The sequence below is a fragment of the Siniperca chuatsi genome, linkage group LG22, assembly GCF_020085105.1.
Source record: "Siniperca chuatsi isolate FFG_IHB_CAS linkage group LG22, ASM2008510v1, whole genome shotgun sequence".
Lineage (NCBI taxonomy): Eukaryota > Metazoa > Chordata > Actinopteri > Centrarchiformes > Sinipercidae > Siniperca > Siniperca chuatsi.
The window spans coordinates 6,556,130-6,583,358 of NC_058063.1; the positions used below are offsets into that span (position 1 = coordinate 6,556,130).

Genomic DNA, 27,229 nt, shown 5'->3' on the forward strand with positions numbered 1-27,229 from the left:
ATCACCACAGACATCAGTTATGTGTCGTTGTATGTTTGTACATTTGAGCATCGTGAGAGTGGAAATATGGCACCTAGATCACATCAAAGAAACTTGGCTTAACTGTAGCTGAAGGAACATGTTTATTTGGTGCTTTGCAAGGTAAATCTTTACATTCAGTATATGGAGGTGAAATCGGAAAGAAGTGTCACAATGAAACATGTCAGTTCTACTGCTTTACACTGGAGTACACACATTCACTCCTGGTGTCATCTCTCTTTCTTGTGGATATGATGGCCTTGTTTGTCCTTAAAGCAGCATAATGGAGGTTGTCTGCATCTTGGTACCCCTGGGAATAAAATATAAAAGAGTTAATTGCCATATTAGTATATGTCTCATGATTGATATAGAAAAGTATTGAAAACAGCCTCACTAACATCTGTACAGTCTAATGCAAATCAAAGTCCTGCAAAAGTAACTTCCTTTGTGAAGCTAAACATGTAAATTTATGAATTTTTTTTGGAGACTATGTCAAAGAGGTGTTAACTCTGCTGTTGAGGTTTTTGTATTTCAAGCTGTGGACAAAATAACAGTAACACCAACAAAAATAGTGCAATCCAGAACAACTACAGCACCAACTTGTCTTCATCAACAGTCAATGACCATCGGCCACTGATTTACAATCTATAAGCGATCCTCACAAAGGTATGTGGTACTTATTGCAAGATATTAAGTATACAAATTGTACGGTTGTTGCTCTTTGCTCTTTTGTGTTCATCCTGATTCTCTGCTTTTTTGCTGTTAAATATATTACATTTATATTTGTGCAACATTTTGAAAATACTCACTTCGTCATTCGGACCTGAGGCAGCTGCGAATCTTGCTTGAGAGTCTGGTTGTGAAAAAAACAATAAAAGGCTTCTTCAAAATTCACTATGCTTGTGGTGAGAGGACCAATTATTTTGAGTCAGTTGGATAATTTAGACTAAAAGGTAATGAAACAGTTCTTCAGATTTTAGCATCTATCTTCTTCTGAAATGTGACACACGACAAGCCAGCATTGTAACATAAATTAATCAATGAAGACCAGCACTAAACCTACTTCATAACACCAGCAAGTCATATATCAGTGTAAATATGAGGACTCCAACAATTTATACATACTTATATACTCCAACATACTGTTTTAATTTCTAAACTGTATGTAAAGAATATTCATTTTCTATGAATTTTTGACTAGAAATCTGTATCCATGATGCACATTTCAACACTGATGACGTTTTCAGCTGATGAAATGTAGAATAATAAATATATATTCCCATGGCCATGTGTCTTAACTGCTTGTTCTGCAATGTACAAATGAACATGTTAAAATCTAAATCCAGGCTGATTTACACATTATTTAGGTTGAGAATGTTGCTGTCATTACAATTTGCCTTGGTCAGTGAATTATCCATTCCTCTTGGATGGAGTGACAGAGTGAACCAGAACAAAAAATCTGTAACTAAGCAGTTTCACTTGATGTCTTCAAGTGTATCTAGATTTGCAAGTCACATGGTGGAACACGACTGTCCGAGAGTTACTCTTGTCCTAATTTGTTTGACTTAATGAATCGTATCAATTCATTTAGTTCTTTTCTGCTCTTCAATATCACGTACATTGAACACACGCTATCAAATTTAAAGGATCACAGTTTAGCCTACCTGTGCATTGGCAGCTCTTTGTCTTGTACATTGAATATGTCGTGTAAGCCAGGAAAGCAACCAGGATGGTGGTGAATGTCAAAGCTCCACTCAAGAAATACACCAAGACAAGAGAGTCCCCCTTATCTGCAGACGAACATTAGGACACATTAAAGAGCTTTCACATTTTTTTCATCAACTTTGATTAGAAAGTATCCATCACTATTTAACAAATGAGATCATCTTTGCTAGAAAGTTACTTACGCTCAAAGTCCAGCTTGGTCCCGTTTCCAAACAGTATGTGTCCACATGAGGCAACAGCACAGTAGTAGGTCCCAGCATGAGAAAGATTCAGACTCTTCAGTGGCAAGTTGTAGACACGGGTGTTTGTTTGTGTGTTGGGTTTCCTCTCACACTGATCATTCCTGTCTCCATGGCTGTAAATTAGTCCTAGATGAGATTCTTCAGAGTTTTTGAACCAGTAAACACTGTGTTCTCCATCACAGGTCTCAGTGTGTACTGTACAGTTCAGAGTCACAGAGCCTCCTGGCTGGATGGTCTCAGACGCTGACTGATGGACCAAAGCTTGGATGTTCAAACCTGAATCCTTTACATGGATAATAGTGCCCTCCACAAATTCATACACATATAAATAGGCACTGATGCAGTAGTAAGTAGCTGAGTCTGAAATTTGCACATGTGAGATCTTCAAGTTATATTTACCAGAGGTAATTTCAAGTTCAAAGCGTGGATCGGTCTTAAATTCACCATTCAACATGCCATTTTTGTCATGCCTATAGAATTTAGACAACAGCTGTGGTTTCTGTCCCAGAGTGTGCTTATACCAGTAAAACATCACTGCAGCACTATGTTCATAGAAACATTCCAAAGTCACGTCTTCACCAACACTAACTGATACAAAATGTAAAGATGATGATGGTTTAAGAGCTGTCATATCAGCTGAGGAGAAAATGGAGACCAAGCAAATGCACAATTAACTTTCTACCATGACTGGGAGCATATTGTAGAACACAAAATGTATTGCAGAACATATTAAAAATAGCAGAAGCAATGCTTTGAAGAAAAAAACGAGACAACATGCATGTACAAAAGTTACAACTTACCCGTTCTGCCCAAGATCAGACATGTCACATACAATGCGAACATTGGAGGTGTCATTTTGGTGAAAAAGCTGTGGTTAATTGAGAGGATCTCTATACGTTCTCTACTTTTCAGAGACAAGACTGTGTTTGGTTGGCCAATCAGAAATGGCTCTGAATGATCACATGGTCAGTGCCATGTCAGGGCATGTAATCAGGACCTACAGTATTTAGGAAATGTACAAACAAAATGCATGTTATATCTAGTTCAGTTTGTCTTCCAAAGTGATTGTGGTAGAATTGGCTGCAATGAACATGAGAATACTACCGAATCAGCTGCTGTATACATAAAGGGGCCTTGTAACTGTTAGCAGTGTTAAATGCACAAAATGAGTGTCTTAAGATAACACTATAAAACTGGTCGTGGCTGGAATGTGTTCTGAAGAGGAGGGACAAGACTCCACAGATACCCCTCCTCTTGACCTTGCTCCTATTACTGTTTGGTATATCTAGACCCGTTGTTTATTACTGACCTTAGGAGACACACATATTACACATGTGTTAACTCCCTATCACCAGGTTAATGAATACATGTAAGACAACATATACTGATCAGGGAGTGTTTTCATTCATCAATTAGAATCTGTGATGTTACAAAAAACACATTTTGGCAAAAACCTCAGGTCACAAACAATTTATCATTGACCTCTGACCTCCTCATAGTAGCATGTGTATAATATTCTCTTGTGTGTTTTAGCACTGGATTAGATGAAATATATGTAGTGCCTTACTAGAGTATTCCCCTTGACATGATTCACCATTGACAATGCTTTTTATTCACTGACCTTTGCACATAGTTTCAGTTTCTGAAGTTAATTGTAGTGAAGGAAAATGTGTCTTTTTATACCAGTGGATGAATGTTTCAGTATGTTCTGTTCATTGTGACTTTATCAACCAGAAGAACCTCATATTGGATCTGAGTACAAGTTATGGACCTGCATGATACTGTATGTCCTCTTCCTCAAAAAGTTGATGTAGCACAAACTGGACATGCCATTATGGTGAGTTTCCTATAAAGTAGAGCTTTGGGTCAATTTCGGCCATATGAGTTTTAGGGAACTGAAATTGTGAAACTTAAACCGTTACGGATGACTAAAATAACATTTTGATCGAAAGTTTTCCTCAGACCAGTCTTCCTATGAGCTAAGAAATAAATCTGGACTGTTGGCGTTGTAGGTATGTAAAAGTCCTTTCACCTCACCTTAATGTGCATTGTCGTAATTCACACTTCATTTTGATGTCAATGCACTGCCTGCTTCTAGTTTTTCTTTTGTGCACAGCATGTTTTCTGCATCTAAGACATGATGCTTGTTTCACAAGTTCTGTGAGGTTCACCGAGATGCAAGACACTGTGGCCTGGAAGCTACGGGCCGCTCTTCCTGTGTTCAAGCTCTGCTAGGAGTTATGTTTCCACTAATGGAAACTTATACTGTGTACACCACCTTCACCACAGGAGTGAAAGGTAAACAGTGAGAGTCGGCTATAGAGTGAAAGGTGCAACCCGTGCTTACGTTTCTGGCAAAAGAAGATATTAATAGATCGTAGGGGATTTTCAAGAGCCTGCTTTGTCTATATCTGTGTGTAAGATGCTGATCCATGTGACCGTTGTACACTCTCAGAACATATTTTACATAAAAATACTGCAAACACATTGCACAAAAAATATTTTATTTTTTTATACTGTCACATGAAGTGTTGTTTTCTTGCAAGTGACTGACAGGAAAGAGAGATCATTTGGTGAAGTGGTTGAAGGTGAAGTCCTACTTCTCTCTTCTGCTCTTTACTCTAGAGTATACGCAAACACTCTCCACGTTGTCCTCTTGACGATGTCGTTCACTGGTTCTGTTCAGACTCAGAGCAGCATAATGGAGAATGCCTGCATCTTGGCTCTAGTAATGACAAAATGACAATGGTACATTGTGTGAGAAATATAATACCAGAAGTACTATATTAAAAGCTGTAAAATCTTATTTAGTGATTTAGTGAAGTATAAATATGGCTTCGATCATACAGTTATTTCACCTACCATGGCGTCAGAAGCTGCAGAACATGTCAGATGAGAAGTAGTTCCTGCAAATCAAAATACACGAATGATCAAGAAAGGTCGCTACAGAAAACATTCAAATACCTTTATTCAGATAATCTTACCCTTGCAGAAAGAGCAGGAATTTTGTTTCAACTTGTACATGATGAAAGCCAAGACAAGGAGCACGATAATGGAAACTGCCAATGCCACAGAAAGGCAATACACCAGGAGAGGGGATACTTTCGTAGAACGTCCTAACATGCAGTCAAGAGAAAACATATCGTACATCCGTTGTATATATTTATATTTATGGATATACAATAAATGTGGTTAATTTCATTTTTAAGTAACTTAATTTTTAACTTCAAGATGGAAAAAACTATTCTATGCAATAGCAGCTCTTATCACCTACCTGCGATCTCCACTCTCGTTCCATTTCCTAACACAATCTCCCCACAGGAGGCCAGAGCACAGTAGTACATCCCGGCATCAGAGGAGTTCACAGACTTAATAGTGAAGTTTGAAGTGCAATTCTTCATGTGAGACTCTTCATTGGAGAGGTTTTTACACTGTCCCGCACTGCGATACATGATCGCAGGCTGAGCCGCACCTTGTCTGAACCAGTAGAGGCTCTGCTCCCCTGCACATGGTTCAGCGTATACTGTACAGATTAAATTCACAGAGTCACCCAACCGAAGTGGCTCCAGTGCTGGCTGATGGACAACAGCTTGGATGTTGGACAGTGATGTTTTGACGTGAAGGAAAGCTCCTTGTCCAAATTCAATTGCGTTGAATTCTAAAATCCCACAGTAATATGTTGCTGAATCCGACAGTTGAAGGTTTGTGATTCTGAGATGGTTGATGTCTTCTTGACTTTTTGCTAAGACTTGAAATCTATCTTTATACTTGGGGGACATGGTAGTTTCCGTGCTGTGCTTCATCCGAGTGGATATGATGAGAGGTTTGCCTCCCAAGCTTTGCTGGTACCAAGAAAGGAAAGTTACAGCATCGTCTCGACAAAAGCATTTCAAAGTCACAGTCTCCCCAACTTTAGCTATTATGAGCCCACTGTCCTGAGTTATACCTGAGGTCTTGTTAGCAGCTGGCACCTGACCTGCATAGAAATGCACAAAATTATATTATTTATACTTTTAAAACCTAATCCCTCTCGCTCAAAATTATATTCATGCACATAGAAACAATAAAAAACAGTGTAAAATACTTACAGATTTCACTGAGAAGCACAAGAAAAATGCAAAGTGGCATCATCCCTGAAGCTCTGCAGTCTGTATCCTCTGTGTTGACGGATGCACCCAACTCTTATAGGAGACGAAGGCTGTTTGTGATTGGCTAAGCTGACTGGTTTGGTTTAGACTAGCGATTTGTTCTGTTGCAAAAGATGAGTCTGATCAGGTGACCAGTGGTGTAATTTGGATTGAATGAGTCTTTTTGGATACATGATTGTTGTTGTACACTGGAGGACAGTAGGTGTGACAACATGTTTGTATAGCATACCATGAAAAGGAAATTCTCTCAACTCCATTTTTGAATGGAGGCGTAGATGTTGGTGCATGTCAGTGTTTATTCCCCATATGCACAGTGCTTAGAGGTGATTTTGTTTCAGTCTGGAAAAACATGCTGCACTCTTCGGTCATGACACGAGTTTGTCATTCTGTTTGTTAGATTTAGATGTGCTTATGTGATTATTTATAGGATTACTAGTGTAAGAAAGTGTTTTTTTTTCTGGAATGTGTGTGTTTAAATGGTTAGCCTCAATGGGTTGAAAGGGAGTGGGAGAGATGCAGAGAGAATATCAGAAATCAGGTCAAGTGTTTCAACCCATCTAAAGTACTTTAAAGTTAATGTTCATAACGTCATGGCTGTGGTTACATGTCTTTTCAATGTGACTTTGTAGGTCCCATCATGCCAGTGATGCCCCACAGGTCAGATGTGACATTTGTTCCACTACTTCTCCTTGGAACAACACCCCATGTACACATCGCCAGACGTCTTCCGTTTAGAGGAAACCACATATGACATTTACAACACTGCTGCACAGAGTGTTTTTGTTCTTCTTTTAGTGTTTATAATTGTGACTATAATTCAATGTTACCTTTCTGCCCTCTACTGTTTTAATTATTCTTTACTTATTCATGATGTGTTATGTAGCCCTCAATGCCGAGTGCAGCGTCAAAAATGTTTGTAGGTAAAAGGAGGAAGAAGCTTGAGAACCAAGGGAGGAAATGGGAGATTGCATCTCAAATGTCACATTTTGAGATGGACTGCTTCCATTCCTATTATATCACACTCATGTATATCACACCTTGTTCATACAGTATGCTCTCCATTAGCTTCTGCCACAAATGGGCACATGGTGAGAATACACAAAGCAGCAACTTCCTGGGCTGAAAATATAGTCAATGCACAAGTGCCGAAAACTGTTGTTCCTCGAATCGCCACTTTAGGCTGGCTCCAAAAGCGAGTCAATCTCCATAAGCCCCCATGTTAAAATGCCCAACTTCACAGCAGAAATAAACAACTGCACGGGGGGTGAATTTTTATATGACTCACACGTTTAAATTACATTAAGGCTTAAAGTTATGCGTGACAGGTAGGTGCTGTCACAGGTGACTGGTTTCTGCTAAAATACTTCAACGTACGTCAACCATAGTATCTTTGAAATTTGAATTCTCCTCACTTTTTGTGTAAGGAAAAAGTTAATACTGTGGCTATTGTGCATACTTTTCCATTTTGAGTGGGCAACTGAGGGCTGGCCATGTCAACTATCGTGGTGCGCTGTTTGGAGCACATCATAGCCCCATGTACTAGCCTTTGATTGTTGAAATACAGAACGTGTCTTTCTCCTTTTCCAACACACACACATACACATAGGCTATGTACCATTTAAGACATCAGTCAAACATTTGGGGGCAGCAATTGTGCTGTTAAATTTGTATTGGGCTCTGAAAGTGGACGCTAGCTAGCTAGTTATTCAAGCTTGCTAACATTAGCACTGGTTTCCACTAGACGTTAACTTTTGTTCATGCTTTTTCAATACCTGCTGAGTCATAGAGAGGCGAAGTCCCTCCCCTTCTGGTGTCCCCCATTGGGACCTTATTTTGGAAAAAATATGTACGGAGACAAATATTTTTTTGATCCCGTTTGAATTGTGCCATGAATTACACATATGATGTTTGTCAATTTAAAAGATAATTTTGCAAGTCAAGAAAGTCGCAGTTTGTCGTAGGTTTGTTGTGGTAAAATTCAGTTTTGGAGGAAACCGCTCAGTAAGCTACATCTCTAGCTTGCACAATATACGTCACCAACACCAACATGGCCGTCCCTTGTAACGTTAGTTAACCTGATTTTTTTTAATGTAATCTATTTCTGTCAGAGTCAATGGTAACGCAGTTCGAATTCATTTCAAAAATATGGCAACGTATTGTGCCGCATTCTAGTAAATCTTTTTATAAAGAGAGTGGCAGTCATTTAAATTATGATTTATTTGTAGTACGTGACATACAAACAACAAAAATACCAGTATTGTCCTCTAAACAGTAGCTGGCTAGAGAGGGTTGAAGAATTTGCTTCACATAATAGACTCATGGTGCTCGATTGTAACATGTGGTTACAAGTTTTCACTGTTCGTGTGTGTATAATTGTGTAGGAGCTTGTGTTTCTGTTGGAGTGAGAAAAAATGTTGTCAGATATTTGCATCTGTTCCCACGCTTTAACCTAATTTAGTATTTTTGGTCTAATTCCCTCATCCTCTCCCTTGCAGATTTAATAACTGTCAACTCATGCAGCAGACCTTTACCAAGCAAAAGCGGGCCACTGCAGGTGACTCAAATATACCTTTTGATGTTTGTGGTCTCTATGTGGATGCTTTAACAACACTGAGGTAAAAGCTGTTGTTGACTCAGTAGAGATGAGGCATTATTGACCAACACTCTTCTCACTTGAACCCATACTTCCTGAGTCGTGCAAAATGACAGTAGGACGGCCTAATGCTCACTGTTTCTCAAAGCAAGTCAAAGCTAAAATGGAAGATAGATCCTCCCATTCTTGTTTTAAGAGAATGTGAGTCAGACAATATGGCAACAAATTAAAAGAGGAAGCAGTGCTGTATGTTAAAAGCCTTTAACATTCAGCACATATGTTGAGTACAAGCAAACAAGTGCTTTATTGAGAAGAAATGTTTACTATGGTTTTGGAAAGTTGAGCATGCAGCTGCTTGTCAAAGTCTGTTATGACTTCAATGTCATTTCAATGTCATTTGGGGCTGAGTGCTCTATACTGTCATGTTTTTGTTCTGAACTTCCCAAAAACGTGAGGGTGGAGGCCCTTTTTTGCTTAGGTCATCAGCTGATGAAGTTTGACTTACTATGCCCAATGTCTTTAACTGATGAAAGTAGGTGGTCTTTTTACCTTCTTGTAGGACTGGGAACCTGCAGAGTCTCTTTACACACCAGGGCCACACAGAGCTGCTGCAAGCAGGGTTGCAACCTTGACAAATGTAGAAAGCTGTCATTTGTAGCTGAGTTTGTGAAATGAAAGTTCATAGGATGAGTTTAATTGGTCAAATTAGAACATTTAGAAATAAAAAGACAATCTCATAATGGAATTTTTATTACTTGACTGTTCCATATCCAAGCCACATATGATTTCAAACTCCTATACCAAAGCCATTATATCAATAAGTCATTTTGAAGTAGAATCTTATCCAGTAATATTTGGAAACATCTATCATCAAATTCACTGTCACACTTATCACCAATATCTGTTATCTCACTGCTGTTACTTTGAATTGTTAAATGTTGATAGCCTCTCCCTTTTGAAGTCCTACAACTTCATCACACTTTGAACTAAACACTAAACCTTACGCTTGCTTTAAATCAACTTTTTTAAGGTAGATTTTTGAGAAATCACGTTTTAGATTCCATGCTGTCTCAGAGTTGGTGGAGCCTGAGAGAGCTAGCTGCTGCTGTGGTTTGCTACATGAAAAAATATCTTTTTAATCTAATCTCATTCCCACAAATTCCACTCTTCATACACAAAAGATAAGAGTATCTTGGTGAGCTGTTTTATACCAAAACAGATGCAGGTGAATTTTCTGCATGATGTTTTTTTCTTTGTTTTCTGTAGTCAATTTGTTTGTCATAACTGTTGGAAATAGGTCAGAGACACTGTGAGCTGGCTACCAGAGCATCACCTTGGGCAGCAGATGCATCTTGTGGCAATACTACATTGTATTCCCACTGTGCTTTTGACAATTAAGAAGAAAATCAAGTCAGTTAGAGGCAAATGTACTTCCTCTGTACTTCTTTACTGTTAAATACAAAGAACAAATATATTTTTTGTGGCTTGTGTGGCATCAGAAATATTTAGCTATTTAGAACTTTAATGCTTCTATTTTCCCTTTACATTTATCATGTTCAACAGGAACATGAAGACAAGACTGGAATTAAAAAAACATTTTGTAACTGAGGAGAGAAGGTGACGCCCGGCCCCCAATAACCTTGTCATAATACTCCTCCTCCTCCTTCCTCTATATCTGCTGTGACAGCTTCAGGTCAGCTGTATCAGTGACGTGAACACCTTTATTATCAGTACTTTTTTTGTTTATGTGAAGTTAAAAGTGTGACTTTGTGTATTGCTTTTTAACCTGTTTACAGACCTATAAGTGTAAAAATATATATACATGCGAATGAGAAGTGAAAGCGCAGAGGCGTTATTGTGAAGCGACTGGAACAAACAAACAGCATCACAAATAAACCACATAGACATCCTGTCATGAGGGAGGGCAGGGGGGGAGAGGAGGGCGACAAAACCACATGGGTTGAATTCGATATGAGTGACCAGAGCGGGAACTCAGAAGCGAGAAGTTGGGGTTTTTTTTGTCTTTTCTTTTTAGTCAGTCGGCTACAGGACATCACTGTCTTTATGAGTGTTTGAGAGAAACAAACACCTTTTATCACATAATTCTCATCTTGATCTTCTTGATCATCTTTTTGTTTTCTGAGGAGGGATTGGCTACAGGATAGATAAAGCAGATTTCATCATAATACATGGTTAAGATGATTAAAAGCTGACCTACTCACTGAACAAATTTGGCTGCTCAAATTCCATAATTTTGAAAGTAGAAGGTGTATTTTAACCAAACACGCAAGCTGAGAACCATGAAACTGAGCATTGCTTATTGCATTGTAACATGAAGTGTTGCTGTCTTGGTACTGGCAGTGCTCTGGGGGGAACAAACGCAGCTCACGGGTGTCTTTGACATGTTCAAATGCACTTCTTTAACCTTTCTCTGTGGTGTGTTCACTTTAAATAACTTATCTGTCCAATCTTAGCTATCTGGTGGTCACGGCAACATGTAACTGTGTGACCAATTGAGAAAAATGTGTTCATCATAAAAAAAACCCAAAAAAGTATAAGCATCATGATGTAGCACTTGTGATGTGATTTCTACTGTAGGTGGACTGCTGCTCCCTACTGACCAAAAGCTTAACTGTACACAACAAACTGAATAGAAACAACCACTGCCTGATACTGAATTTAAAGGGGCAGTTCACAAATGAAGTTTACATATGAAGTTCAGTTTACTTGTCATAAAGACAACTACACAGCCTGTAAAAACTGTTCTATAAGCTTCAGTGATGCTGGAGCAGTCCAAAGTCAAAAATTTTAACCCTGATGATGTCACCAGTGTTGCAATGTAGGATCCAGGGTTTTTGGAGCTTAACCCACACTAGGGACTAAAAGTTGCGATATCTCTGCCTCTGCAGTTTAAATTCTGACCATTCTTTTTGTAACCTGTCTCTTGTGAGTACCTTGACTTTATGAATACTAATACTACATTGCTGGAACACCTCTTTAGCCACATTCAGAGATGCACAAGAAGGTAAAACCACCTTAAGTCATGGTAGCTCTTTGTTTGGATGAAGGTTTTCCCACCTGTTTTGGTTATAAAATCGTTAATACATACATGTCAAAACAGGAAAAAAGTTACAGTCACAGTTAACTCATGCAGTTCACGTGAGGACTTTTTAGTAGTAAAAATATGTTAACGCTTTTAAGGAATATACAGTATATTTCTTCATATTGGTGGTTGTTTGCTGACTAAGATGTAAATGTCATAGTTAGCCTCTATGTCCTCCCTGATCCCTGTGTGCTCCAGTATGCTTTCCCCTCCTTGTGTTTCCTGGCTGTCCCCTGTTCGTTACTGTGTGTGTATGTTCTTGTCTGGCTTCCTGATCTCCTGCCTGCTGCTGATCACCGGCACACCTGACATCAGCCAATCGGGTCCAACCTACTGTCTCCACGGGTCCGCTGCCTGGTCGGTTTAGCTCAATCCACTACGCCCGCCAGTCCAGAACCTGCCTCCCTGGTCTCCATCCGGAATGTCGCCAATTCTTCCTCGATCCAGACCGGTCGAGTCCTCGGGGGCGACAAAGAACTATGCCAGACTTCTGCACAGACATTAGCACCACTTCTAATAAAACCTGTTGCAAAAATGCCCAGCTCTGTTCTGTCGTGTTTTGCATTTTGGGTTCAGTGATCGTGCACTACGACAGAATGATCTGGCCAACATGGACCCAGCAGGCGCCAATCCAGAAGCAGCCCCATTTCGTCAGGCACTAACCAGCCAGGGGATTCTTCTGGGCCAACACGAGCAGATACTACGGGCTCTCTCCGACAGCAACCAAGCCATGGTCACCCAGATCACACAGCTAACTCATCAAGTATCTAGACGCACAACTTGCACCATCCTCGCCAACTACCCCTGTTAGCCCGCCAGCGACACTACCACCTCTCCGGGAATCCTACGCCTCCGACCTGTATCCTTTCACCGGAGATGTCACCAGATGTCGAGGTTTTCTTGCTGCAATGCTCCCTGGTCTTTTGCCAGCGCCCTGTCACCTTTGCTTCAGATCAGTCTAAGGTAAATTACATTGTGGGATTGTTAAGAGGGAGAGCATTAGCCTGGGCAGAAGCCACACATGCTAGCCAACCCCTATCGTCATTTTCCTTGGCCGAGTTTTTGGAAAAGATGAGGAAGGTGTTTGATCATCCAGATGCCAGTGGAAACGCTGGGAAGCGGCTTTTAAGGATCAGACAGGGAGACTGCAGTGTGGCAGATTATTCTGTGGAGTTTCACACCCTGGCGGCAGATTCGGGATGGAACGAGGAAGCACTAATCAGTGTGTTTGTGAAAGGACTGAGTGAAACCATGAAGGATGAACTGGCAGCCCGGGAGGAACCCACCAGTCTGGACGCATTGGTCTTGCTATGTCTGCAAATGGACAACCGCAAACGCGAGCGGCACCAGGAGCGCTCCAACTGTCCTCACACCCTTCCCTCACGCAACCCAGCTGCTACTACGCCCAAAACGGGATCAGTCAGCCTGACCGCAGCTCCAGATCCGCAGACCCCAACCACCTCGGAGGGGGAACCCATGCAATTAGGCTGGACCCATCTGACGCCAGCCAAGCGTCTCCATAGACGTGCAGCGGGGGAGTGTATGTACTGTGGTAACAAGGAATATTTTCTGGCTATGTGTTCCTTGAGACCAAAAGATTAGGTTCACCAGTCGCAGTGGGGGTTCTGGTAAGCCAAGACCACCCCGTAACCAGGGCCCGCCTAGGCTAAAAATCCCGGCCACCCTCTATAATCAACGGAAGTCGTTCCCCTTGCAAACCCTCATCAACTCCGGAGCAGAGGGTAATTTCCTTGACACCGAGTTGGCTCAACAGACTCAAGGCCGACCAGAGACTCCACCTGTGCGCCTTCTTCTCCCGACGCCTCTCCCCGGCTTAATGAAAACTATGATGTTGGGAATAGAGAACTCCTAGCAGTCAAGTTAGCCTTGGAAGAATGGCGGCATTTGTTGGAGGGAGCTGAACAACCATTCATCACGTGGACTGACCATAAAAATTTGGAATACATCCAAACGGCCCTGCGTTGGGCCCTGTTCTTTGGCCGTTTTATGTTCACTCTCACTTACCGTCCCAGATCCAAAAACATCAAACCCCGACGCACTTTCCCGTCAGCATCATACCCTGGATAGCAACCCCGGACCCGAGACTGTCCTTCTGTCCACCTGCGTTGTGGCTACTGTCACCTGGGAGATTGAGTCTGTATTTAGGGTGGCCCAGCGTGACCAGCCAGACCCTGGTAACGGGCCCCCTAATCGCCTATTTGTCCCTAACTCGGCTCGTTCCCAGGTGCTTCAGTGGGTGCACAACTCTCGCTTCGCCTGCCATCCTGGGGTGACCAGCACCCTCTCTTTGCTTACAAGACATTTTTGGTGGACCACCATGGGGGCAACAGAGAACTACGCCAGACTTCTGCACAGATATTAGCACCACTTCTAATAAAACCTGTTGCAAAGATACCTAGCTCTGTTCCGTTGGGTTTTGCATTTTGGGTTCAGTGATCGTGCACTACAACAGTAAAATGTAGAAACTACTTTTTAAAAAGTAATGATATATATACTTCACTAAATCCAGAAAAAAAGGGTAGCCTGTATCAGTTTTTGAAATGTTATTTTTGCTGTTTTTTTGTGCAAATATACTTTTAACTTTGCAGCTAAACATATGCAGGATTAAAGATTACCAAATGTGTTAAAAACACAAAAGTTTATCTTAATAAACTTAATTATAATAATAATAATTGAAATTACAGGATTTATAAGGAGAGCAGCGGAGGTTGGAGGTGCCTTGCCTCTAGAGCTACGTACTGCAAATCATCAGATTCCTCATTCTGTAGGAAATAAAAAAGCTAAATTATTATCACCAGATGCTAAACTAATTTAGATATAAGATGTGTCTATGTTCAAAAAAAATGTTTTGCTTCCCTGACTGTCAGATGTGTATTCTTGGACACTCGTTCAATGTAACAGACACATGCAGAGCTGCAACCATGCAATGCATCAAAACGGTAGAAATGTCATCCTGTTTCCCTGTACAAACATAAAAAGCAATGTAGACTAAACAAAAAAAAGCTCCAATTTAGATTAATTAAAATATATGTTGCTCACCCCCAACATCCAGTCTTGTTCTTTTCCCAAACAGTATCCCTCCACATAAAGTCACAGTAGTGACAGTAGTACGTCCCAGCATCAGACATCCGGACACACTCTCACACTGCTGCTGTGTGTGTGGATGTACATGATTCCCAAGTGGGAGTTTCTTGAATGACACTGCTGGGGTAAAGACCAGTGACTAGACTTTGAAAACAGACATTTAAGAAAGGGTCATGAAATGGAAAATCAAATGGATTTTTTTTTTTTTATCAAAATAGTTCAAAATCTAAAACTAAAGACAAACTATCTTTTAAAAAAATATTCCTTTATCAAATTCAGTGACTGTAATACTGTTTGTTTCTCCACAGTAGTACATAGCCAAATCCGAGTCATGGACAATAGAAATGTTCAGATGGTAGAACCCTTCTCCAGTATGAATTGAAAATAGTTTGTTACCTTTAAACTGATAGGAAGCTGTTGGAGTCAGGTGAATGTTTGTAGAACAACCTGCTGGTACCAACACTAATATTTGGCACTGGAGGCATAGAAACATGGTAAAGTCAAATTGTGTCCTGGGTTAGTGTAGAGTAGTGCACAATCTGAAACACAGAGAGATAAATGAATGACCATTGAATGCAAAAAATAAGTTTCTAAAATGTCCTCTGAAGAAAAATACTATATGCAGTGACTTACAGGCTCTGAAGAGAGGAACCAAGAGCACATAAAACGTGTCTCTTCCAGTGTGATGGTGGTTTCAGTAAAGGCGTCAAAGGTAAAAGCTACACCTTCAGCAGAAAAATGTCTGTAAAATGTCTCCTAACCTGGGAGGTGCAGATTTGTGGGTGTCAATATTTGCACAAAAGGAAGTGAGAAGCTCTGATTTGCCACTTACTCCATTTATCTGATTTTGCATTAAAGCAGAAACATTTCCTGCAGACAAAACAACACATTTCTTAGGTTCTTAATACTAAAAAAAAAACAGTTATAATACTTTCTAAAACATCCTCAGCTGATGATCTTTGTTTCACTTTTTGTGGTTGAGATGTATTTTATAGATGCATAAAGTGCACCAGGCTTGCTTGATCCTGCATCCTTTTGAGCATGCAAATGATGCTTCACATGAATGTTACTTTATTTGAACATTATACTAATTGGCCTGAAGGTGGCGCCAACAACACTGCATCATTTTTACAGGATGAGATGTTTACTATTGCCTTGTACCCAGCAGTCACAAGGCACAAGGTGTTTTCTTTTATGGGCTAAGAAAACACATAAAAGAAACACAAGGCAGTATAAAGAGATGCATATGAATAGGATTTTAAAAAAGTCAAATTAAATAGACGATAGAATAAGCTACAATAAATTTTAGAATTAAACAGATTAAACAGGTTAATCAAAATTACAGCGCAGTTAGTGCAGTGCACGATGTGAATGAGTGGCGAACAGAAACGTCTTAAGCCCTGATTTAAAAGAACTGAGAGTTGCAGCAGACCTCAAGTTTTCTGGAAGTTTGTTTCAGATATATGGTGTATGTGGTGTAACGGAATAGCAGATGAGAAATGTATTTTGTACCAACAGAAGTATTTTCAAACCAGACAAACAGGAAGCCACTATAAAGATCTGAGAACTTGATATGATCCACTCTCCTGGTCTTAGTGAGTCTAGCAGCAGCGGCAGCAATCTGATTCAGCTGCAGCTGTCTGATGGACTTTTGACAAAGACCTGTAACAAGAATGGAGCCTTGGGGAGCTCCCCATGTCATTTTTTTATTCACCCAGATGTGCAATTACCAATCGACACAAAGTAATCCCTTGTCTTCTCAAAGTTTCAAAGAAAAAAAGACATACAGTACAGATCCTGTCAGAGATCATGTGAGGGATTACATAGGTATGCATTACTGTACATCTGGCCAAATTTGGCAACATACAGTAGACATTTCATAACTCCTCTGTTACAGTTACAATTCTGTCATAATATTTCTAATTTGCATTAATAATGCCCTACACTGACTTTTGTTAAAGTTGTATTTAAAGACACCAAATCAATATGGACTGGATCACTATTTTGGTATCTGGCTTGAATAGTGGGCCAGTTGTAGGTGTGTGATTGACAGTAATGAGTAACAACGACTGCAGGTCTGATCTTACACAGCAGACTGCAGAACTTTCTGGAATGTTTTCTGACTTGGATGGATGAACTGATTCTTTGTTTTTGTGTCATATTACCAGTATTTCATATTTGCTAAAGATGTTTTTACTCTTTATTGTTTTACTCTATATTGCCAAGGACAAAAAGTTTGGTCATTTTTTGGCATGTGACTGAACTTTGAGAAAAAGAACTGCAAGTTTCTGTATTACACAAACAGAGGGATGGTATTTTTTGCCCTGTCACTGTGTATATAGCATAGTGCACCCTGCACCCTCCACGCTCTCTTTCACACACACACACACACACACACACCCAAATACATACAGCAGTGAGACAAATAGCAGAAGTAAGTTCTTGCCACTTTATCTTTTGATCACCACATGCACTTTATTTATAAGTCTAGGTCATGTATGATATCATATGATTATAGTTGTGGTGACATAATTTGTGTTATGTCAACACAGAATAAGAGAGAGAAAGAGATGTATCATTACAAAACACATAATATTGGGCAACTTTCTTTGAGAGACAAACTGCCGAGAATACTAAATGTGTCAACACTCCAGTGGACCAGCAGGTGTCAGTGTATACCTAGAACACAATCCAACCAAACCTGAAGGTCACATCACATGCATTCATACATCCTCACAGTGGGTAAAAAGACAAACATGAGCCCATATTTGATGTATAATTTGTACAAACAGTGACATTTGGTACAGATGCAACACACTGATTGGAGTATGCCTTCTTATGTTTCACCATGTGACAGCCTCACTTGTTCATAAGTTTGGTAACTTCTTCTTTCTCCTTTGATGAGGTCTTTGGTATTGGTATTTTCACAAAGTTCAGATTATCCTCAATAGTTAGTTAGATAAACTTTCTATAATCCGGAAGTCTGAGATCAATATCTCCTGTGTCATCAAACACAAGTTCTTAAGAGGAACACGCCTCTCTAACAGTTTCTCTCTCTTCAGTTTGTTTTGCAGTTCAAAGCTCTGTGCTCGTGTTGTTTTGGAGTTTAGAATAAGCTTTAAATTAATAAAATAGGTTAGATTAGATTTACGTCAATAAGATAACACGTGATTTATCCACAGGCGGAACATTAGGTGTTACAGCAGTACAAGAAATATACCAAATAAATACACAAAACGATTAAAAACAGAGGAAAGGAAATGATAAAGAAAAGAACTATACAATAAATGAGTTTATTTTGGTGATCCAGGGAGTAATGTTTGCACCTCATAAAGAAGAGTATTGTCTAGCACTTTTTGATACCTAAGTATGTGAATTTCTCCATCTTTATGGATAAAGGGGGTAATAAAAAGTAGGGTTAAACTGATATCAGCAGTGCACACAAGGTTGCAATCACTTTATAAATTAACTTGTAAGAAACAACTACATTGTTTATTTTCAATATATGCTGTATGGTTGCAATTATCTGTTGTTTTCCTGTTATTTTAGCATATTCAGGTCAGTGTGTTCTGGTGATAATGGTGTCCTCTGATGTTCATACTGCTGTCATTGAAGTAATTTTGCTAGTGGATTGGTAAAAGGTCATCAGACACCTTTCTCATGCCAAAAAGCAACAACTTCTAAACAACTTTTTTTTAATTGCATTGAAACATGATCAACTCAAAGCATAGTACATGAAGCTCTATAAATGACAACTCACATTTATTTCACTCAGAGTTTCTTTTCAGTAACCAGTTGACCTAACAAACTGTAGATTCTTAGAGGTCTTGGAAAATTAGGTTGGTTTGACACTTCTGTACTTCATCTTCTTAAAAAAGATGAAGTTCCTTTTGAGGTTTGTGACTTCCTTTTGCTGTACTTATACGCCAATGAGGCCAATGCTGGGTTATGTGTCATATAGCATAACATAACTGAGACCTCATCAAAACTGCCCAAAACAGAGGAACAGGTAAGTCATATTTTTTTTTGCAAGAAGATCTGCATGTTTGCATGATATAAGGGAGAGGCCATTCTTTTCATTTTTCACTTTCACACAGTTTCAATTTCAGAGTGAGTATCTTGCAATGAGACATTACAACTTCAAAAATCAAATGAATGTGCACTGGAAGTGGGTAAAATGTTGTAACTCGATGATTTGTTCTTGTAGTAAAACAAAGATTTTAAGGGACCAGACTTGTTAAAGCTATACCTGCTATGTTTGTTTTTTGCTTTCACAGAGATTGCATTAGCAGCAGAGTAGGGCAAATGGCCGGGCGATGTGTCTAACTAATATATTTTATATATGATATTCAGGGCTGAATACATATCAGTGTTTTCAACATTACATGGTCAGATCTGACAGGCAACAGTTAAACTAGTGGCCTTGAAAATAATTTGTAGAATTGTAGAGAGGATGTGGGAAATGTGAAAGATAAGACTGCAAAAAAATATAGTGGCACCACAAACGCTGCAAACAGAATAATAAATTCCTCTTTCAGAACTTCTTTGAAACAGACAAAAATGCTGTTCTTCAACTTTAGGTTCACACATAACAAGTAAATTGGAGTTTTACAATAAAACACATTTTTTCTCAAAATCTGCAAAAATGGATAGCTATTGGTCAGTGAAATTTGGTGTCCAATGAAGATAAATAGAGGATTAGACCTGGTGTCAAAGCAATGCGTTTAAAGTGTGAGCTAGTCTGTGTCCATCCTATATGTAACTTTATTAGTGTTGTCCAGCTGTCTTATAAGTTTCTTTTGGTGTGATAAACTTATCGATCTAATGTTATGTGACAGTGTGGGCGCAGTTTGTAGACTTTATATAGGTTCATGTTTCAGGCATCCCCCTGGAAATATTAAATTCAGCACCTATGGTGGAAAACGTTGATGGTCAATAGATTGCAACTTCCTATAAATGCCCAGTCTACAATTTTTGCCATCTTTCCTCCACAAGTTGTAACTAATGGTGATTGAAATGATTAATTAATTAGTTATTAATGCCTTAAAGCCAAGAAATAATCCATTAATGAGATCAACATTTGGATTGGCAGGTTGTAAAATATCCACGACAACCCAAAAGTTGTTAAAATTAAATACTTATTACTGATCAATAAAGCATTAATACATTGTTTATTCACCATCACTCACAGATTATAAACGTAAATGTATTAATTTTAAAAGTAGTACAAAATATTAAAATGAAACATGCACATCTAATTTGCATACAGAAGCCTGAGTCAGCTGTGAAACAACACACCCATGTTCTTCTCACCTCTGCTGTACTTCTTGTTCTGTTTTAGATATAAGCCTTGGTGTTTGTGATGCATGTGAAAATGTATTCTAGCCTAAAAAACAGATTTTTCACAATTAGGATAACCACAAATTGTGAATTTTAGAGGACATATATGTTATGTCCTGAACAACTTTAACTGTTTTTGCAGTGAATTATTTATGAATTGTTATAGAACTAACTAAATATCTCAATAACCATATATCATTATTGAAGAAGAAAACAAAAGCAAGCTCCTATGGCTAAAACTTCCCGTATAACCCGTGGAGTCCTGACACCATATATACACATTATAACAACAGACATTTTAGAAAAAACCTTACCACATTCTTACTTTTTTTTTTCAATTTTAAAATGGTCTTTCTTTTCCAAACAGATTCTGTCATTTGACATTGTAAATTGCTTGATTGCATCACAGTTTTACATGTTCTAATCTCTTTTGTAGATCTCAGCAGTGTGAAGCAAAAGTTAAAGGACATCAGCTTAGTACAACATCAAGACATTTTTTCTCCAAGATGGTCAACCACATGGTGAATATCAGCAGTAGCCCATCAAACCAAACAGCCACGATGAGTTCTTTGAGTGTTTTCACCATTTCCCTCCATGGCTTGTTCTCTTCCATTGGCATCGTAGAAAACCTCCTCATCCTCATAGTAGTGGGCTTCCATGTCCGCCGCTCTATAATCAGCATCTGGATCCTGAATCTCGCAGCCTCTGACCTGCTGGCCACTGCTTCCCTGCCCTTCTTCACCCTCTACATGGCTCGCGGCCACACTTGGACATTGGGCACAACTTTCTGCCGCATCCATTCCTCCATCTTCTTTCTCAACATGTTTGTCAGTGGCTTCCTGCTGGCGGCCATTTCTATGGACCGCTGCCTGGTAGTGCTGAGACCCGTCTGGGCCCAGAACTACAGGAGCACCCGCCTAGTAGGGAGGATATGTGGGGTGATTTGGGCCTTGGCTGTGTTCTGCACTATCCCCTTCTACATATTCCGTGACACCATTACCCAACCTGACGGCAAGATCCAGTGTTACTACAATTATTCTCAGTTCCTCCCTGCTAAACTTCCTCCCTTTGACCTGGAATCTTTATGTAAGCAGCGCAAGGAGGCCTTGGCCTTCATGAAGCTCTTTCTAGCCTTCCTGATCCCTCTACTAATCATCATCGTCAGCTATGCTGCCGTGAATTCCAGATTGGCGCGCAGAGGCTGCCGACGCCCTTTCCATTTTGTTCGCCTTGTAGTGGCCGTGGTGGTGAGCTTTGTACTCTGCTGGGCTCCATACCACTTATTCATCATCATGGAGGTGATGGCCTCCAGTGGGCATCTTATGCAGAAATTTGCAGCAAGGGCCCTCCCAACTGCAGCAACCATCGGCTTCCTTAACAGTGTCCTTAACCCCATTCTGTATGTGTTCAGCTGCCGTGACCTGCGCAATAAGATAAGACATTCTCTTGGTGAGGTGATGGAGAGTGTTCTGGCTGAGGATCTGACAGAGCTGGCCCGACGCCGCAGCAGTGGTCGCACTTCTATCAGCACCACCACGTTGAGGCCGAAGAATTCCATTACAACCTTGTGTCTGGGAGCAGAAGAGCAAGAGCAGGATGAAAGTCTTACTAACCCTCCTCAGAACTGAACAAAAATGTACCGTAAATTCTCTAATAGTGGCCAGGCTTTTATTTTACTTCATCTGCACAGAGAACCAGCCTTTATTTGAAACAGGCCTTTATTTGTAATTTTGGAGTTATATCTTATCATGTTTTAGTAAGAGACCCCCCGTTTTCGGATCTGTGTTTGTGTTTGCTTAACTTATCTGACTGATCTCACTCTAGCATGCATTGTTATATTCCCAAGAGCATTCAACAATTTAGTCAGCATTACTGAAGTATACAGTGTGTACTGAGTACTCACACTAGGGTTGTGCTTGTAGTGCAGCTCTTAACTTCCAGATTAGTGACAACCGCTTGGATTTTGATTGATGTGTATATTTTTGAATGATGTTAACAATAGCTGTACTTGGAGATACAGTATGTTCTTGCTATTTTAATAAATCCCCCCATTGTGCTTATAATAGAAAATAGATGCCTTAAATGTTGTATAATATATATGCTTTAGTGTCCATGTAATGTCTGTACTTTTTAATACTGTAACATTTTCTAAACATTAAACAAAAAGCACTGTGTTGCAGCATGACACTTGCCTTGCAATTTATAACCGCAGTCATGCTTGTGTTTCCGAAGTGATTCACATCAATTCTATTTTTAAAATGACTGACAGCAAAATAGTGATTAAACATGCATTTTTAATCATTGTAAACATAGCAGTAAAAAAAATGTATTGTGAAATGTCCACAATAGTTGATTTCCATACACCGGTGAGACTCTTCAAAACAAACAAATCTGGTAAATAGATGAATCAGATTAATTGTATTTCATTTGGCTGTATATGTCTAGTTTGAGGCTACAACGGGTATGGATATGAGTATCACAAAAGAGTGGATTTTTGACAAATATGAAACATTGTATTTCCATATACTCAATTATATAGTGTTGAGTTTATGTAAGGAACAGTTTAAGTCTTTGCACTTTGAGGCAAATTAATGTATTCACTCAGCTGAACCTCACAGTACACAAAAACTGTACATATGCATTTCCACTGGGTGGCACAGTTGCCTTGACTAAATACCAGGAGTCAGATCCATGGTCAAATCCAGGTTATATTGCTAGAAGATTATTATGTCCAGTTTCACTCTCCCTCTGGTTGTCTGAGGGAGCTCGGGTTCTGAGGTTGATCTTTTTGCGGGTGTTTTGCCCCCTTCCCAAACAGGGCAGAGACCTTTGCAGCTCTAGCCGAGCATCAGGGCACAGGAAGATGTAGAAGAGGGGATCCAGCAGGGTGTTGAGGCTGGTCAGACCGTAACACAGGCGATAGATGAGGAAAATGGAACGCTCCAATCCACATGGCTCATCAGTCAGCAGCAAGGACACAAATCTGTATCCGCCCACAAGGTGATATGGTCCAAACACAACGATGAAGTTGACGGTGATCACGACTAGGATGCCCACGATTTTGTGCCGCTCATGGTCAGAGAGGGAAGGAGATCGTCTAAGTGTCACCCCAATGTGGGCTGAAGTGTAGCTAAGGGAGGAAGCAGAGTTGCAGATGAGAAATCAACCTGTCAGCCATCAGAATATAAAAAATGGTATAATGTCCCCTAAGAACAGGGAAATCTGGTTTCCACTCACAAACAAGGAAAAGTAGCTCAGTAGCTCAGCATCACAAGGATTTCCCTGATGTTTTGTGCATTCACTCCATGTTTTCAGTTTTAACCCTCATTTTAGTTTAAGTTGCAATTGGCTCCATAAGTTCTATTGTATTATTTCAACTTGAGGTTGGTAAATAGTCTGCTTCTCTTTTGCTGTCCCACAAATTTGACCACTTAAATTATTTAGGCATGAAAAAAGTTCTTGTGCATTGGAAAAGGTCAACTCATTTGACCACAGAACCTTTGCATGAACAGTTTTGGAGACACAATATTATATGTCGGATACAACACAAATATGCTCACTGGGATCTTGGGGTTAACTCACCCTAATATGGCACATGGCAGCAGAAAGCCGAGAGCCACAGTGGTGATCTTGAAGTGGGCGTATCCGGGGCTGACAGGGTACTGCTCCAGACACAGCAGTCTGTCAGAGTCAAACACTGATGGCAGCAGCCCACTAAGGCAGAACAGGAAGGTGAGGGTCCAAACTGCCACACTGGACACCGCTGCCACCCTGACAGTCCGCACCCGTCGGCTGCTCAGCGGGTACACGATGGCCAGGCAGCGGTCCAGCGCTATCAGGCACAGGAACATGACGCTGGCATAGACGTTTACGTAAAACACATACCCCACCAGCTCGCAGGTTAGCTGGCCATAGGGCCAGCGGTGCGCACCTTGGAGATAAAGGATCCATAGTGGTAGGGTGAGCAGCTGGAGGAGGTCTGACAGCAGGAGGTTGAGGATGTAGACCAGCTGGCATCCTCCCCCACCTGAGCGGCCCAGGTGGTACAGTCCCCAGAGAGACAGCAGGTTGCTGGGGAGACCCAAAGAGAAGATCAGGCCATAGATACAGGTCAGGCCAAATGTATCCGTGTTCAAGGGGAGGTTGCAGCTGTCATTGGACATGTCTCTACTGGTCAAGCACCTGACATGGGAAACTAGAGGTGACCTTACTCAGACATACTTGCAGGATGATGAGTTGGTATAGAAATACCCATTCATTCACAGCAAGAGCAAGCAAAAGAAAAGTCTCTGTTGTTATCAGTTTGATGCATCCACTTGTCATTTGTCCATTGTGTAATATTCATAAATGCATTCTCCTGTGGAAAAGGTCAGGCTCAGATTTCGTGCTGTCAGTCAACCAGTCTTCAAAGCATCCAGGATCCATCGGGGGAAACAAACACCTGCAAAGAAGATAGCAAGAACATTCTCAGATGATTTAGTATAAGCAGGTGCATGAGCAATTAAACCATATAATTCAAACCAAGATTTTTCACTCACCTCTCAAGGCGATGAGATCGACTTTGTTCCACAAAAGCGTGCTGCCTGCTTTGCAGCTGGGTGACCTATACTCAAAAAATGTTGGGAACACGGTGTCTCGACCAAGCCTTGTCTATTCTGTGATCGTTTCCTCCACAGGAAACCCACTTCTTCAGCTTTAAAGGCAACATCCTGAGGCAGGAGAACGCCTTTCTACCCCAGAACAAAAACATACACTCTCTCTTTCTCTCTGTCTCCGTCTCTCTTACTCAAGTAGTGGACAGGATGATTGAGGTGGACAGGCACTGAGAGGGGAGAAACTGATGTAGGGTGTCCACTAATATCCTTTAGATTGTCAGTTGCTGGCTACGTGCCATTAAACACATTAACTCTTCTGCTATTTTTAAACATGCTTTTCAACACATGAATATTGTTTTTACTATGTAAGTATGCATACTCAAAAAGTAGGTTTCCCCAAGGTAAACCAACACATTTTTGGGGGCTTTTTTGTGTTTTAGGGTTAGGGTTAGGGTTTTGCTGAGGTTAGGATAAGGGTTTGGGTTAGCAATGTAATTATTATTGATAAGGTTACATTAGTGTTAGTCTCCAGAGCATGAATGTAAGTCAATGCAATGTCCTCCTAAGTGACAAAAACAAGACTTAGTGTGTGTGTGTGTGTGTGTGTGTCTGATTTTAAAAGAGTGAGTTGATTGACAATCAAATTAAACAAATTAAAACCACAGAAAGAGAGAGCAGATAAACAGCCCTGTGGAACAAAGCACATTTATGGCAGTAAAACAAATGTAGAGCTTAAATAAAATGCAGTTTCACTGAAAACATTTCCCCTGAACTTAAAATGACTTATTTCATTAATACAGTTTGCAGACAGTGAATGCATGTAATTTACCCAGGGTGAACTTTGTTCAGGCACCACTGGGAGAAAAAAACATACACAATTGAAATTGTTTTGGGGAAGAATGGGTATGTTGAGACAATGGGTGTTAGGCAATATTTTTACCACAAGGTTTCAAGGGAGGAGGGTCGAATCACTGACTTTGTTTCCTCAAATGTCACCGATCTCTGATTTATTGAATAATCCAACATTGTAACTAATAAACTGACCAGTCCCCTGAGACATTACTACCACTCTATGCTCTCCAGAGCTCTGTATTAAGGTCTCCATGCCCCTATGTAGACCACATTGGACATGCAGAGACAGATATCTGCTGTACACTGCATAGACAGCAAATCAACTCCAGGGGGATGTGTCCCTGGAGCTGAGAGGCAGCATGATAAGTTGTTCCTGCAGCCAGCCGGCTGCACAATGCAAGATGTTTTCTACTGGAAATTTCATCTTATCATGGAATAAGGGAGTAGTACATACTGTTTGCAAATAGAAAGCTGTGTGGAAGCCATTGCCACATGAGCTTCGCCAGCATTGACCACTGGCAATCTGAGGTACTGGGCTATTAGAACCCCAATAGGGAACACTGGATTAAACAAGGTCAAAGCTTAAATGCTTAAGCCTGGGCACCACTACAGAGTTCTGCAAAATGAAAATCATACAGGAAGCTGCAGTGTGAAAAACTGGTAACCTCATTGCTACATCCTTCTGCCTGTCAGAGCACTAGTAAGGAGAAAGAAAAGGTACATTTTTAGCTAAAGTGCTACAGTAAAAGTGATTATTTCTATTATAATTACTAATTAAAATACTAAAGAGGGACTAGAAGTCTACAATGTTCTTTCTTCTAATATCTACTTGTTCAGTCCTTCGCGAAGCTGTATTAGAAAAAGGCATGAAGTTGTAAAGCAAATACTGAAGCTCACACTACTGTTGCAATGTAGCATCATCACTACAACTGAGGCCTTCTGTGGGTGGCTCTGTGGAATAAGGTCTGAATTACAGTATGTGCTCTGGGCATATCGTATATGTTATTATGCAACCAATTATCTTATCTTATCAGCTCTTGCCCTTATCTTTGCTCTGAATCACCACCACACATTGCCCAATCACTGAACAAAAATGTTCCTTTCCTTTTTATTTTTTTTTTCAATAACTGTGCAGGTAAGATAAAATTCCAAACCAGCTTGTAAAAACATTTTACCACATCTTCAGCTCTGCTACTGTCTAGTTTCATTTTGAACTACTAAGTACTTTTTCTCCTCAGTGCTTGAGCCCTCTGCTTGACCTAGTCTAAGGTTCTTTTCCAAAATTTAGCTGCCTACATAAGTGTACACCATGATCTCACATTTGTTTCTGGTTTGCAGCTCTGAAGTGATCTCATGATAAGACTGCAGGTCTGTACTGCAGGTCATTATTATGTACATATTATGTTGATGTTATCTTGATATGTTAGCATATACTGTATGTAAGACGAAATGTACTGTAATGTAACTACTCAGGAAATATAGCATAACTTTTGTCAGCATTTTTTAAG

At 40.1% G+C, this 27,229-nt stretch overlaps 4 protein-coding genes across 10 annotated transcripts; 1 reads left to right on the forward strand and 3 right to left on the reverse strand.

Annotated features, from left to right (window-relative positions):
• Positions 1-103: 103 nt before the first annotated feature.
• Positions 104-3,232, reverse strand: LOC122869856. The gene is made up of 5 exons (XM_044183207.1): positions 2,786-3,232; positions 1,926-2,621; positions 1,683-1,808; positions 828-871; positions 104-328 (listed from the first exon to the last, which is right to left on the reverse strand). Exons 1-5 carry the CDS (start codon positions 2,838-2,840, stop codon positions 209-211), a joined length of 1,041 nt encoding a protein of 346 aa, XP_044039142.1. The 5' UTR covers positions 2,841-3,232; the 3' UTR covers positions 104-208.
• LOC122869853 (prostaglandin D2 receptor 2-like) lies at positions 394-22,472 on the forward strand. Of its 5 annotated transcripts, none has more exons than XM_044183201.1 (2): positions 394-684; positions 20,711-22,472. In XM_044183201.1, the coding sequence occupies exon 2, from the start codon at positions 20,781-20,783 to the stop codon at positions 21,900-21,902; it is 1,122 nt and encodes a 373-aa protein (XP_044039136.1). In that variant the 5' UTR covers positions 394-684; positions 20,711-20,780; the 3' UTR covers positions 21,903-22,472. The 5 variants fall into 5 exon arrangements, with proteins under 5 accessions (XP_044039136.1, XP_044039133.1, XP_044039137.1 ...); XM_044183198.1 differs by lacking the exon at positions 394-684 and adding an exon at positions 3,894-3,997; XM_044183202.1 differs by lacking the exon at positions 394-684 and adding an exon at positions 5,889-8,687.
• On the reverse strand, positions 4,315-6,136 carry LOC122869854. 2 transcript variants are annotated; one of them, XM_044183203.1, is made up of 5 exons: positions 6,074-6,136; positions 5,260-5,961; positions 4,970-5,101; positions 4,848-4,891; positions 4,315-4,710 (listed from the first exon to the last, which is right to left on the reverse strand). In XM_044183203.1, the coding sequence occupies exons 1-5, from the start codon at positions 6,114-6,116 to the stop codon at positions 4,582-4,584; spliced, it is 1,050 nt and encodes a 349-aa protein (XP_044039138.1). In that variant the 5' UTR covers positions 6,117-6,136; the 3' UTR covers positions 4,315-4,581. The 2 variants fall into 2 exon arrangements, with proteins under 2 accessions (XP_044039138.1, XP_044039139.1); XM_044183204.1 differs by lacking the exon at positions 6,074-6,136 and having other exon boundaries at positions 5,260-5,827; positions 5,932-6,061.
• A 112-nt stretch (positions 22,473-22,584) lies between the features above and the next one.
• On the reverse strand, positions 22,585-25,359 carry si:dkey-165a24.9 (G-protein coupled receptor 4). Of its 2 annotated transcripts, XM_044183195.1 has the most exons (3): positions 24,813-25,359; positions 23,857-24,715; positions 22,585-23,404 (listed from the first exon to the last, which is right to left on the reverse strand). In XM_044183195.1, the coding sequence occupies exons 2-3, from the start codon at positions 24,435-24,437 to the stop codon at positions 22,981-22,983; spliced, it is 1,005 nt and encodes a 334-aa protein (XP_044039130.1). In that variant the 5' UTR covers positions 24,438-24,715; positions 24,813-25,359; the 3' UTR covers positions 22,585-22,980. The 2 variants fall into 2 exon arrangements, with proteins under 2 accessions (XP_044039130.1, XP_044039131.1); XM_044183196.1 differs by lacking the exon at positions 24,813-25,359 and having other exon boundaries at positions 23,857-24,805.
• Between the last annotated feature and the right edge of the window lie 1,870 nt (positions 25,360-27,229).

What these genes read in the sequence shown, in the direction of transcription:
- LOC122869856 (XM_044183207.1), bottom strand. Translation starts at nt 2,840, where the DNA reads ATGACACCTCCAATGTTCGCATTGTATGTGACATGTCTGATCTTGGGC. An exon ending in TCTGATCTTGGGCAGAACGG is followed by an intron (nt 2,622 to 2,785) that starts GTAAGTTGTAAC and finishes TTTTCTCCTCAG; the next exon opens with CTGATATGACAGCTCTTAAA. An exon ending in CCTCAGGTCCGAATGACGAA is followed by an intron (nt 329 to 827) that starts GTGAGTATTTTC and finishes TTTTATTCCCAG; the next exon opens with GGGTACCAAGATGCAGACAA.
- LOC122869853 (XM_044183201.1), top strand. Translation starts at nt 20,781, where the DNA reads ATGGTCAACCACATGGTGAATATCAGCAGTAGCCCATCAAACCAAACA.
- si:dkey-165a24.9 (XM_044183195.1), bottom strand. Translation starts at nt 24,437, where the DNA reads ATGTCCAATGACAGCTGCAACCTCCCCTTGAACACGGATACATTTGGC. An exon ending in CTGCCATGTGCCATATTAGG is followed by an intron (nt 23,405 to 23,856) that starts GTGAGTTAACCC and finishes TTCCTCCCTTAG; the next exon opens with CTACACTTCAGCCCACATTG.
- LOC122869854 (XM_044183203.1), bottom strand. Translation starts at nt 6,116, where the DNA reads ATGATGCCACTTTGCATTTTTCTTGTGCTTCTCAGTGAAATCT. An exon ending in AACGAGAGTGGAGATCGCAG is followed by an intron (nt 5,102 to 5,259) that starts GTAGGTGATAAG and finishes ACTGCATGTTAG; the next exon opens with GACGTTCTACGAAAGTATCC. An exon ending in CTGCAGCTTCTGACGCCATG is followed by an intron (nt 4,711 to 4,847) that starts GTAGGTGAAATA and finishes TGTCATTACTAG; the next exon opens with AGCCAAGATGCAGGCATTCT.